Source organism: Rhagoletis zephyria, unplaced genomic scaffold (assembly GCF_001687245.7).
Source record: "Rhagoletis zephyria isolate East Lansing unplaced genomic scaffold, Rhagoletis_zephyria_1.1 Rzeph_scaffold_13232, whole genome shotgun sequence".
NCBI lineage: Eukaryota > Metazoa > Arthropoda > Insecta > Diptera > Tephritidae > Rhagoletis > Rhagoletis zephyria.
This window is the reverse complement of record NW_016170303.1, coordinates 1,791-16,006: the sequence shown is the minus strand read 5'-3', so window position 1 is coordinate 16,006 and position 14,216 is coordinate 1,791. Positions and strand designations below refer to the sequence as shown.

Below are 14,216 nucleotides of genomic sequence, written 5' to 3'. Positions count from 1 at the left end.
TATGACTTTGAAATGGGGGTGCTATTGTATTGGCCAATACTGTATATAAAAATTATTTTTCTACTTTCCTTAAGTTTTACAGATGCAGCGACATTAGATTATTTATGTAGTGTATCTAATTGTTTTAATAGCAATTAAAGTCACGGCACCCTGTAGCCTTAATTACACTTAAAACATCTGCTCTACTGAAATTTTTACAACAAATAACATTTTCCGCTACAGCAGCGATTGTGGTTAAGGCTTAGTATCCAGCTTTTTTTTTCTTGAGAGCTGGACACTATTCTTAAAAATTATTAAACTGCTGTTGGCCAAGGGAAGGTGTGTTCGTTCTAACTTGCGTATATATCTTTTGTACGCAATTGATTGAATTAACATACATACGTATATTAAAATAAAAATAAAAATTAAAAATTATTTTTATTTGCATTACCAAACTAATATTCATAAACAATCTTTTACTTAATTGCAGATTATTTCTTCACTGGACTGAACTGAGTTGAATTGTGCTGACTATATAGGAAGAGCCATCACATATCAAAATGTCGCGCAAATCGGTATGTATTAAATGGATTATTTTAGTTATAACAACCCTCAAAGATCTCTTTCAGGAAGCAAATTTGTGTACTTCAAACGAAAGCTTATTATCTTCTAAAATGTTTCATCACTAAAACTTTAAGTGCAGGAAATTTTTGCAATGTTGTTACAATGTTTATGCCGCTTTGAAACGGCAAATGTTTTTATGGAAATATTTTTCATGACAGAAATTCACTCTGAGGTCTAAAAAACAAAAATTTTTTTATGTTGGTCGGACCAGGAACCAAGCCCGGGGTCCTGCCATCAACAAAGACTAAAAATCGAGGACACTTCAATTTATTTAGTAATTAAGAGCTTTGAGAATGTTCTTTTTAACTGCCAGTTTCACCAGCACAGTACAGTAAGTGATAAATGTTTTTTTTTACTACTGCCAGTTTTCATATTAAATTCAAATAAAAAAAGTTATTTTTTCACTTAAATTGCTCTCATGAAACTGGCTTAAGTGTTTAAGTTTAAGAGCTGCAGAGGGCATCACTACCGTCCCCCTTCAACAAGTGGTGTTATTTAAGTCCGCTAATTTATAATTTTAATCCCAACACTCAAATGAGTAAAAAATATACATTTTCACTTCTTTATGAGTATCTAATACATTGTATACCAAAACTTAACAGGGGGGAATGTTCGTTACGCAAATGTAACACTTGAATAGTCTGGTTTTTGCTTTTTTGTCGTTTTTTTAGATCTAAAAATAGTTTTTTTTTTAGTATTATAATTAGATTTCCTAGTTGGAACAAAAAACACGACAAAATACCATACCGTGTCGTGCCACTTGGGGTTCTTATCTTAAATAATTCTAGGAAAGGTTAAAATTGATTCAATTATAAATGCATAAATATCTATCTGCAATATTTTAAAATGGGAAAATAAGATATTTTGCTCAGGTATGTAAATCCATTAAAGTGTAAAACTGCGTATCGTGGTTCTGCAAAACCTAGTAACTGACATTTGTGCGAAAAATGTGATTTTCTCTGCGGAAGCTCCTGGCAGTAAGCCTTATCCATTCATACCAAAATAAAAGAGAAATCCGTTATTTGATCAATTTTACATACGATGTTTTGCATTATCTTGACACGCGGTTTTGTATTTAAACGACGATATGTATAAATACTCGTTTCTTTCATTGTTTTTATGCGTATCGCTTAGATTTTTAGAATCGATTATAAATTAGATATTTATAATGCGTCAATTCTGCTTTAAAATGTACCGTTTTTTGGCATTTTCTATTAGGCTTGTTTGCGTCACTATTTTGTGACGTCATTGCCTTCCTTCCTCCGTCCTTATAGTTACCCAGCGTTTTATTTATGAGAATTTGAAGTTTTGGTATATGGCAAATTAGTTGGCCAGATTTATAACTTAACTTTTATTGCAATTGATATGCTGATCTGTGAAAAATTTACTATCCCAGATACCAGTGTATTTCCGTACAAGGGCAACTAAATCGCCTAGAAGGCACATTAAGGTTATCTTTCTTAGTTACGCTGTATATCAGTGGCAATAAATATTAGCAGTGCTCGTATTATTTGCTGAATAGCTAAACGCTAAAAATGTTGATTTATTACTTAACATGGCTTTCATTAAATGAAAATCACTTTTTTTTCGAAAAAAGTATATCGCTAAAATTTTTCCCGAAAAAATGCTTCAAAATTTCTGAAAAATATAAATATTATAGGTTTTAGGTTTTAAAATTTATTTCTCCTTCAAACAAATTTTTTTAGAACAAAATTTGTGTTTAAAAGGCAGATAAATTTTAAAATTTATTTATATGAATCATATTTTAATACTTTGTACAAAAATTAAAAACTCAACAGTTTCATTAAAATTTGACACTTTCATTCAATTTAAGTATAATCAAACGCAAGCTTGAAGTTTCTGCAAAATACCCTTGAGCAATTTTTTTTTAATTTTTTGAAAATTTTCTAAAAATTCTAAAAAAAAAAAATAATTTCATTCAAACTTTTTTGATTTTTTTTTTAATTTTGCCCATAGTTTGAGGATTTACATTCATACATTACCTAATGGAGCTATATTTCTATAAAAAAAAAATAATAAAATGATAAAAAATAAATAATCAAAACTTGTCAAAATATGGCTATCGTATATTTATGATTAGCACTATAGTACATACCCAGCGAATTATCCAAAAAATAAGTGATAAATGAACTGACAGCTGACATGCTTTCTTTATCCCGTTCCACCAAAAACGACATGTGGGCGCAAAGTTTGAAAATAAATAGCAACTTATTGATGTTTCCGTTTTGTTTTTTTTAGACCTTGTTGTTCCGCAAGACTTTGTGTTTGTTTTGATTCTTAGCATGAGTCAGTGTGCCACATACAATTCCATGACTTTGTGGATTTCATGCTTGTACGCAATTTTCATCTGTATTCCAATCCAATGAATCGAAAAATGGGCTTGGCGCTCGATCAATCGTATGGTCACAGGTGTACACCAATGAGTAGTAGGTTAACTGTCGCAAAGCATTTTCTGATGCGCAAAATCATTCAATATATGTATAATAAATAAATATTTTGCAAGAAAGCCCACTTTGTTAATGTTGCGTTCATTACTTTATGCTGTGGCCGTTGAGTGACCTACTGCGCTAAAAAGATAGCAGTAGGAAATTGTATGGATATGTATGTATGATTTACAAATATTTCGCTCACCTCATTGAACTACTGTATGTAAATAGAAGTATACACATATCTGCGTACAAACATACATACATTTGTACATATCTACGTATAGGCAAAGCTTATATGTACATTAGGGTGGCCCTTGAAAAAAATAAAATGAGCGATTGTTTTCAGCCTCACGCCTTCAATCGGTAATACCACGGTCACAAATATCACGTACAAATTTTGGTCCCGATTGGAGACGGTTAAGATGTGTCGCACAGGGGCCAAAATTCAGATTCCTCTATAGAGACTCAAAAAACTAAAATTAATTTTTTTGATAACTCATGCCCAAAATCTATACTACCGGAGTCGAAGATAACATATAAAAATTTTGGTCCCAAATTTTTTTTTTTGTTCCAAAATTTATATCGACTATAGCAGTGTCGATTTTGGGTATTCGACGAAAAACAAATAATTTTAATTTTTTGAGTTTCCATAAAGGAATCTGAACTTTGCCCCCTGTGCAACATGCCTTAACCGTCTCCAATCGGGACCAAAATGTATATGTGATATCTTGAGGTTGAGGCTCAGGAAATCGGATGCAAAAATTTGCTTCCTACATTTAAGGACCACCCTAATGTACATACATAGTTGTTTATTTGCTCAATAGCACTATTTCATCAATAATTGAATACTAGTAGGTGTTCCATTTACGCATTTTTGCGTAGTTAATTCCTTCAGGCATTCACTTCCACCTAGAATTGTACGTGCATTTCTGCATGTTTACGGTTTTTTTTTTATGCAACACTGTAATTTACTAGTCCCATGTTAAAAAATTCAATGTGCGATGTAGGGGTAGAATTTCTAAGGTTGCTCCCCATTACTAAGTATGATCTCCACCTCTGCTCTGATCTTTTTACTTCACTTCCATTTGCTGGATTGAGTAGTCAGTATCTAATGCGCTAACTAAGTAAATTATAAACAAATACATATATATACATACATACATATGTATGTAAGCACATATTTCACCTAGCAAATGCTAGACTTTGTTCCATCTACATTCACACATACATACATATGCGCACCCACACTCACACGTATTAGCCTAAGTCGTACGACGCTATTTTCGCGCTAAAAGTGTATTTCCGTTTTCGTACTAGGCTCGCGTGTTACTAACTACTCTCCACACATTTGTTGTTGTTGTTCTTGTCAATTGTGCAGGCGGGGCGTGTACATACATAAAACATGCCGTCGTTATACGATTCGTCTCAAACATCAACCTGCACTGAGGTGTACCTTTCCCATGTTAGCTCCAACTGACCCACCCTTCCATTGCCTCCTATGGCGTTGAGGCCTTCCACTTTGGGGGTTGTTGAGGTTGTCGAGGTGGTTTTGAAATTGATTTATAACGATGGGCTTTGTTCGAAAGTGTTTCAGTCTCTGCATAACTGTCTATATAAACGGTATTTGCGTGCGGTATAGGAACAAAGAAAGTGAAAACTGCAAAGACTAGATAGACTAGATTGAGACGAATTCTCATTAGCCATATTTGAATCCAAGTTTGTGAACATTTGTACATAGCAATTTATAAATTAAATTTGGCAATATTTAATTGCGAGTTTGTAAACATTTGTAGCAATTTATAAATTAAACAAATTAAAATTTGGCCCAATGGTCGTTTCCGATAGTCGCGTCCGACTGCCGCGCTATGTGGGCAGCTGGAAACAAAAAACGGTTAGTGCAAACTCAAATAAATTAATTAAAAATAGTAATGAGTATTTTTTTTTTTTAATAATTACATTTTGCATTTGATCCCAATGACAGCTTCGCCATACAAAATACCGCTTCGAAAAAAAGTTGCAAGTGTAGTGGTTCAAACTTACAATCCGAAATATTGCTTTAAAAGCTTCAGTTTAGACACCAAGAGATGGCACTTCAAGCATGGAAAGTCAAATTTAGACCTGCATTTGTCTGTGCGTTCCAATCTGACTTCCGGGATAAAAACACAACATGACTAGAAAAGTCTTAATTCGCAGAATTTTTATGTGCCGTAAAAATTTTGTGCATAGATTATCTGGAAAAACTTATATTTTAGAACTTAAAAAGTTTATGTACGTGCAACCAGAATGCAATTCAAAAGTATCTTTTTTTCGCGTTGATTTTACTGCTTGAAAGCGGTCGTCGGTCGGTCCGTCTTTTGATCAATTATTTAAACAATCGAGCAATTCTTTTAAAAACTTCTCAGTTCATTGTTAAGATTGTGAGAAGATTTTTATTTCTGAATCCCACAAAGTGCAATTTATTTGACAATTTTCAGAATTCTTATCGTTATTTCACGCCACTTCAACACACACTGCTTCTGATATGTTCTTTGTATTGTAATTCGATTTTTCAGACATGAATTGTATGGCTTCAACGCGAGTATTTAATCGCCGCCATTGTGATGTGATATTTGCCTTTGATTTTGTGAAGTACTGCGCTAAGCACTTCTGACATTATCCGTTGGTCATAACTTCATAATTGCATAAGCAAAATGTTTTCGTTATAACAACCTTTAGAATACGTCTTCTCGAAAACAGATTCCGTGGTTGCCGAAATTTAACAAAAAGCCCCACAGTTTTTTTTATTTCCATGAATTGAAGTGGCGAATCACAGTTTAAGATAATCGCTCGCAACAAATCAATTTCCATTCAGACCCATACGAGCTGAATGAGTGCTAATAATATGTATGGAAATTTAAAAAAAAAATAAGGAAGGACATAAATGTGAAAAAGTGACAAAAGTGGAACTTGTAAAAAAAAAACATTAATAATGCGAATGAAAAAATTCAAACTCTAATGAGGAAAGTGTTACTCATACGGCATGTACGAGTACGGCTATGTACGATATGGCGTATGAGTAATATTATTTCCTGCTGCTATTTCATAAAAAAAAAAATTATTGGACATTTTAATTTGACCTTTCGAAATATGTTCATTTTTGCATTGATTTTCATCGTTGGTAGCTTGATTTTTTTTTTTGGCAAAAAAACAGGCCTTACTACAAATGAAAACAAAATACAAGAGATGTGTTATTATTTAAATTTTTTTCCTCGTTAAAGTTTTAATTATTTTCCATAAAAATTTAAATATCTTGTAAAAATTACCTGATCTCAATTAAAATACAGTTCATGCTCTAACAGAACCCATATAAATCCAAGTTTAAAACTTTGTAAAAGACTACGAAAAAAACGCAACAAATTTTCACCCAATGTCAAACTTTTTTCTCAGAAGTGTTAGAATTTTTTCCAGCACACAGTTCTATATCCCATTCAATTTTAGTCTGATAATGTGCAAGTTTCAAGTGGCTAAAAATTACCGTTGATTTTTTAGAATATTTTTTTTTCGCCGAAGGTGTTGCGTGTTTCTTCCACATAAAAATGAATTGTGTTTATTCTTTATATGAAAGCAAATGCAACAAAAAAAAAAATTCTACTAAAAATTCTTACTCTAAAATCTGTGGAAAATTAACAATAAAATACTTTTTTCGCAATATCTATAAAGGACCCTTTTATTTCTCAAAAAAAAACTGGGTAATAGTTATTCGTCGCCACGCTGTACATATCCAGTCGGAAAAGTAGTAATGCATTACAGAATTCTAATGTATTAAAAAAGTTCAAAAAATTTCATATTAAAATACATTCATTGCTCGATACTAGGTAATGCAAAATTTAATGCCCCACTTTTCTTAGGACATCTTCCTGGGGAAAAAAATGCATTTACGCATGTGAAAGGTGTGTTTTACTGATTATTTGTTACGTTATCCCACTGGGTATATACATACATACTAACATGTAAATATGCATTTATGTTCATCTACACATTTACATATATGCGTTCAGACTGTGAATGCATTAACCCAAAAACGTTAATTGGATTGAACATTCGCTCGTTTGTTGCACGTCCAGCTGTAATTTGAATAACAAGAATGGAGGTGTTCACGGTTCATTCAAAAATGTTGACGTCAACATTTTCTAGTTTTTCTAACTGTAATATCTGTGATGTTGTTTCCTATAAAAAAAAAAGGGTAAAACGACGCCGTCTACATTTTGTAACGCTCGAAGATACTTTTTTAAGCTAAGCGTAAACTTTTTGTAGTCTCGCAGCATGGATGGATTATGGCCACACCAAAGACATTTTTTTTTTATTTATCGGGTATTTGAGCCCAATGGCTGATGAAAATAAAAAACAACTCAAGGTAAAGAAAATAAAAACAAATATTAGTGAAACCCGTATGCCTACTACCTATAATGCGAAACTACATCGATTTTTCGTCTCTCCTGAACCGTTTGAAAAAATGCGATTGGCACCTTTTCACGTTTAGGTTACGATATGTACAATTTCATGAACATGAATTTCATATTGAAATTTGTAAATGTTGTCGTCAACATTTTGTAACCCATTTTGGAACGAACTGTGAATATCTCCAATGTATGCATATTTTCTTTTTTTTTCCAAATGAATGACATTTATGCACGTACATAGTTCAGAGAGCCAAGGGTACATACATATGTATGTATATTCTATGTAAAGATATACCTACGCAAAGGGTGTACCAAAATTCACGCAAGATGTAAAAAAACATTTCATTTTCATAGTTGCTAGTGGTGTGCTGAGTTGATACTTTTAAGTATTGATTGATACTCGGTACCGATTTAAAAAGTATTCAATACTTTCGATACTCGGTAACGAATTGATTAGGCTTCCAGTAAGAACGCATTTAGACCAAAAATAAGGAATAAAAGCGATTCAGGGGAGCTTAGCCTATCAAAAACCGAGTGTAGGGGCTAATAGAGCCTTTAATGCTGATTTCCGTCGCCACAATGCAGAGAATTTTTTGTTTTCTAGATGAATCGGACGATGTTGTCTTTGTAGGCCTGAACGACTTCTTCATCCGTCAAAGCAATTTTCTTGAATTACATATATATCTACGAAGGGGGGACCTGAAAAAATGGCATTTTACTGTTGCGATAAGGTCAAGAAGGCGATGAGAGTATTGTTTCGAGGCAATATTTTCGAAACGTGGTTTTCACATTGTTCAGTACAAATTGTTATACTTTTGGGAAAGCATCGTCCTATTCGTACTAATTGTGAAGCATATTCATAGTCGAAATAAAGTCGATGCATTAGATATTTTTAACAGATATTCTGTTAAAAATTATGTCAAAAACCTGCAGCTACTGAATACGCCGCATTGTTATTTAGGCAATATCGCAGATATATAAGAACAATACATTTTTTTTTTCTTAACGGGAAATTTATTTTATGTCGAAAGTTTAATGTGTGTATATAATCGGTATTGGGTACCGAAAAGGAAGTATTGGATACCAAAATCTTTCTGAAGTATTGGGTACCGGCAATTCAGCGCATCACTAATAATTGCTCCATTCGAGGTTCAAAGATCGCACATGCTATTGTCGAAAAAATGCCTCCACCACGTTCCATGGTTCGGTGCTGATTTTCAGTTGGAGCTTTCATTGAACCCCACACTTTTGATAATGAGGTTGGTTAAGCAGTTACTGTACGATCCGAGAGGTCATGTGCGCAATGTGCTATTCCATAAATAACCATATCCTATGTATTTATGTTTCAATAATTTTGGGGTAACCCTTTATATGTACCTATTATACCATTAATTATGCTCGCATGTTTGATCTCATATTAGGCCAATAGAGAAGAGAAAAACTGCGCTGTACACTGAAAATACTTTTTGTTTTTTGTTTTGTTTTTGAAAGCAGTAGAATTAACAAAGCTCTTATTTATTTGATCACACTCTTGCATTTATTTTACATAAGTGTGCTTGGTTATGCAAGCTTTACAAGACCTAAAAGTACGTCCCTATCAACTCTGTGAAATCCAAAGGTTTTTGTCACATGCTATCCAGCCAACAGCTGATACATATGTACATACCTATGTATGTATGTATGTATGTAGGTGTTAAGAATGCAAGGGAAGCGCATGCATTCAATTTGCTTTTCGAACTCGACTAGTATCTATCGAGTGTAAGTACTTTTCTTGACCGCTGTTCAATTATTTACATACTCCCCCCCTCCCCCCTCTGATCGCTTGTTATGCGGTTTTTTTGTTGTTGTGTTTACCTGCCTTGGCAGTGGTATGAGTGTGACATCACGTGCATTTAAGTGTGACACTCCTCGCGCTCGCGACTTTCTAATGCCTCTGTTGTGTCGCTGCCATTGATATTCCAATCAGTGTTGGGAAATCAGATTGTTCCTTTAGTACGAAATCTATACAAAAACTGTACTTTTCGACTGTACTTTGTATCGACTTTTTTATTTGCTCATATATTTTCTTAGTACATGCATATATAGATTCCCTACAAGACCAATAATTTGATGGTATGCATGGGAAAGTTGATGTAGGTACATTTAAATTTTTAATACTTTTAACGTAAATGTGTATGCACTTATTTTAAGGTACACTTCTTAAACATTTTTTTTTTTTTAAGTTATTATGAATGGATAAAAGAGACATCTTCTTTGAATTCAGTACTAAAACTTTGCTTTTTAATATTTCAAGTGCTTATCAATACTTTACGACACGTAAATATTGACAATATTTAGCTTTTAACTATTTATCTTAAAAATATTTAATTTTAATAATTTGTATATAAAAATGCAGTTTATACTTTAACAAAACCCGTATAAATCCAAGGATCAATCTTTGCACAACATTAAAAAAATTAACAAACTTTCGTAAACATTTTTAATTAATTTCCTAGAAATACATATTTTGAATATGCAGTTTTGTAGCCCGGTCAATTTAAATAGAGATGATTTTTAATATATATATATATTTTTTTTTTGATGAAGGTGTTGCTCATTTTCTTCATTAAAAAAACGTCGAACATACTTAGATAATATAGAAGAAAATGACCGACATGGTCAAAAAAATGCCACACATCAACGGCAAATCCCAGCTATTTTAAACTTGCACTTTATTATACTAAAATTTAGTGAGCTAAAAGACTGCAAAATATTTAAAAAAAATTTAAATTGAAAGCTCGAAATTTTTACGAAAGTTTGTCGATTTTTTTTTTTAATGTTCAAAGATTTTAACTTATTTTCATACAGTTTTTGTTAAGGGATAAACTATATTTTTATAAACAAATAATTAAAATTAAAGCTTAATAAAATAAATAGTCCAATCTAGTCAATATGTGAGTGTCGTAAAGTTATGATATTTAAGAACATCTCCTTAATTAACGACGATACTTTTTCTATACGAAGCTGATCTCAACATTTTACTTTAATAAAGTTTAGTATCGAAAATATTCTTTCAAAACTTGCCTAGGAATGTGAGGTTGATAGCACACCTTGTGCTATGTTATAATTGTTCGTTCAAAACCTTTTTTCAAAACTTACAAAGGCAAGAACGAGAAGGCGAAGACAAAAAGAAAAATTCGCGCAGTGAATTTTCAGAGCTATATATATAGTATTCATCATAAAATTGTACTAAAAAGTACTGCGTAGTAGGAAAGTATATTGTAAACCAAATTGTATCAAAAAAGTACAATTGTACCAAAAATGCCAACACTGATTCCAATGCAAAATTCGCTTGTAAACACATGCATTTATGTATAAAAGTGTCGCACAGTGGAAGGGCCTCATAAAAATTTTTGCAAACAGTAGAAATTGCTAAAAATAGTAGCGTGAAGAACTTTTGCCTAGGAATGAATAAACATGAAAAATTTTAAAATTTAGCGGACTGTTACGCCCTCTACACTAGGGGGCGGATATGGTAAATGTTATGGGATTTCAATGAAATTGGGTTTGTAACTTGGATTAACCTAGCAAGGCACAAATCTAAAAAATGGTAAAATTTGGTGCAATATCTATATTTGCATAAAAATAGTGTGTGTTGGTGACCAGCCACGTCTCACTAGTGGGTGTGAATGGGAAGTATGGTTATTTCTACCATTACAGCAGTTGCGCAACGTACGGAAACATAAATCCCAGGTTAATCCGACAAACCGAATTTCAATGAAATCCGATAACATTTACCATATCCGCTCCCTAGTGTAGTGGGCGTGGCAGTTCGCCAATTTTTATCAGTTTTCATACTTTTTCTTTCCTTGGCTTAAACCGTGCAATTTTTGGCCCTATTTTACTTCAAAAAAAAAAATAGTAATATTTCAGTTCATTTTTGTAAAATCCTTTGCAAGTACTTCTTTTTATCGACTAAAATTTTTAAATTTCTATAGTGTATACAACTGGTTTCTCTCACTTTGGCATTGGACTTTTGTTTTAGGAATGTGTTTCTAATTTGAATGCTAAATGGGAAAAATTAAAAAGAATTACACCTTTTTTGGCACTTTTATTTTTCTATTTGGCACATTTTGGCACTTTTTTATCCTTCATATGGCACTTCATAGCTAAGTATAGTTGGCAGCCCTGTTACTTATGCTGTCCAGAAAAACACTAAAAAGGCATAATATCACAGAAATCTCTTTAACTCTGTAAGGACTAGCAAAAATTATGAGAACCTGATTTGGAGGCACCCTTGCGTTCTATTGAACTTAATATTAAAGATGAGAACAAACTCAGTTTCAATCGATCATTCAACTATCATTGCTGCTTCCGTAAAATGCGTATTCAAATTCGTACGTAAAAATTCTATTCATACAACATCGATTTCCTGTGGCCTTTGATAATTGCTAGAGCAGTTTTCTCAGGAAAAATTCCTTAAAACCTGTTAGTAGACATATTTAGAATCGAGTCAACCGCTTCGTTGGATATCTCGACACATTTGGAAATTAGGACTTTCTGCCACTCTCAGACCCACTGTGTGTCGCCTGTTCCGCGTAGCCGCTATCGCACGCAAACGAAAATTGCCATTTTTATCGTTGTCTCTTTGACAACAACAAAAATGAATGAAATGAATGCAAAATATAATAAAAATCAATCGATAGATCCATGTACATACATACTACACACAAATTAGACGCCGTTGCATAATCGCTTAGCAGCAATAAAAAAGATACGAGTAAATCCAAACACCAATTTGTCGCTATATAGGCCCTTACCCCACTCATCTGCTGTACATGCCAACGATTCGGAAGCATTTAATGGTGTTTGTGAATTCCTTTCCGCCTAACTGCCAATCATTACTGGCCATCCCCCGCCGCTATTTTTTTTTTTGCATATCGCTCTACTCGACATGCAGGGGTTTTCATGTCGCGTGTTGGCTTTTCACTTTTCACTTTGTATTTTGTTTTTGTTTTTTTGCTTTGTTTATTTCACGATTATCTACTTATGAAATATATGTATGTATATTTAATCGGTCGTTTTTTACTTTTCTTTCGGCAGCTAAATGTACGCGTCACCACCATGGACGCCGAGCTGGAGTTTGCCATACAACACACGACCACCGGCAAACAGCTCTTCGACCAGGTCGTCAAAACGATCGGTTTGCGCGAGGTCTGGTTCTTTGGCCTGCAATACACCGACTCAAAGGGTGATTTAACATGGATTAAACTTTACAAAAAGGTAAGAAGTTCAACTGAAGTCATTTTAAAAATAGTTTTATTATTATTTTTTTTTTTTACATATTTTTGCTATTTGATTTCGAATTACGAAACTCTTTGTTATAATTAGGGAATTCACAAGACGTGTTAACCATCGTAAAATCTTAAGCCTGACATATTTTTATGTAAAATAACGATTAAAATGGTTTTAGAGCGTTTCTAACTACACCGAAATGTTTATTAAACTGATAAAAAATATAATTAGCCCCACCTAAAATCATTTTAACCGTTATTTTATATAAAAGAATGTTAAGCTTAAGATTTTACGACGCTTAACATGTCACGTGAATCCCCTAAATGAGTATTTCGGTTTATTACTCGGTGGCTATCACTGAAAGCTACGAAAATGCTATCACTGAACTCGGAACAGCTACGCACGTAGCATATGGGTCTTTCCATGAAAATGTAAACCGAAAGTGCAAGCAAATGAATTCAAACGGCTTTATAACATTAAATTTCGTATTCAGATGGCGGAAAAAGGTTTTGAAAACGCGAACCGGGGTGAGAGAAGAACTGAAAAAATTAAATTAAAAATTTAATTTAGTGTGGGTTACTAGTAAAAATATTCTATGGGGTAAAAATCTGTTGCGTACGTTATTGTTTTTTTTTTTTTAATAAAAACTAACCAGAGTTAATTTCTATTAAAAAATGGAACGATTGTAAAGGTACATCATTTAGCTTAGTTTAGGAATTTTTTAAAGAATAGAAAAACTTCCATGATTCGCCGACTTTCGCATATACAGTATCGGTCATATCTATAACACGCCATTTCAAAGTGATATTGTGTGCCACTTATGCTTATTTATTTATTTTTAAGAATTTTCAATTAAAATACAGTACTTTCTCTACCAAACCCCATATAAACCCAAGCTTAACAATTTGTAGAAAACTTCAAAATACGGCAACAAATTTTCACCTAAGTTTCAAACTTTTTTCTCGGAAGTCTTAGAATTTTTTTGAGTACACAGTTTTTTAGCCACTGCAATTTTAGTCTGATAATGTGCAAATTTCAAGTGGCTACGAATTACCGTTATTTTTTTTAGAATTTTTTTTGTCGGATTAACTCAATTTATTTGTATGTGAATGAAAACCGCAACACCTTTGGCGAAAAAATTTCTAAAAAATCAACGGTAACTTTCAGTCACTTGAAACTTGCACATTACTAAAATTGATTGGGCTATAAAACTGTGTATTCAGAAAAATCCAAACACTTCCGTGAAAAAAGTTTGAAATTTAGGTGAAAATTTGTTGCAGTTTTTTGAAGTTTTCTACAAATTGTTAAACTTGGGTTTATGTGGGGTTTGTTAGAGAAACAACTGTATTTCAATTGAAAATTCTCAAAAATAAATAAATAAACATAAGTTGCACACAATATCACTTTGAAATGGCGTGCTATAGATATGACCGATACTGTATGTATATGT

The 14,216-nt window shown here is 32.8% G+C and overlaps 1 protein-coding gene across 1 annotated transcript; it reads left to right on the top strand.

The window, feature by feature from the left end:
• Positions 1 to 435: 435 nt before the first annotated feature.
• Positions 436 to 12,877, top strand: LOC108378047 (moesin/ezrin/radixin homolog 1-like). The gene is made up of 2 exons (XM_017634349.1): positions 436 to 554; positions 12,575 to 12,877. Exons 1-2 carry the CDS (start codon positions 540 to 542, stop codon positions 12,860 to 12,862), a joined length of 303 nt encoding a protein of 100 aa, XP_017489838.1. The 5' UTR covers positions 436 to 539; the 3' UTR covers positions 12,863 to 12,877.
• The last annotated feature ends 1,339 nt before the right edge of the window (positions 12,878 to 14,216 follow it).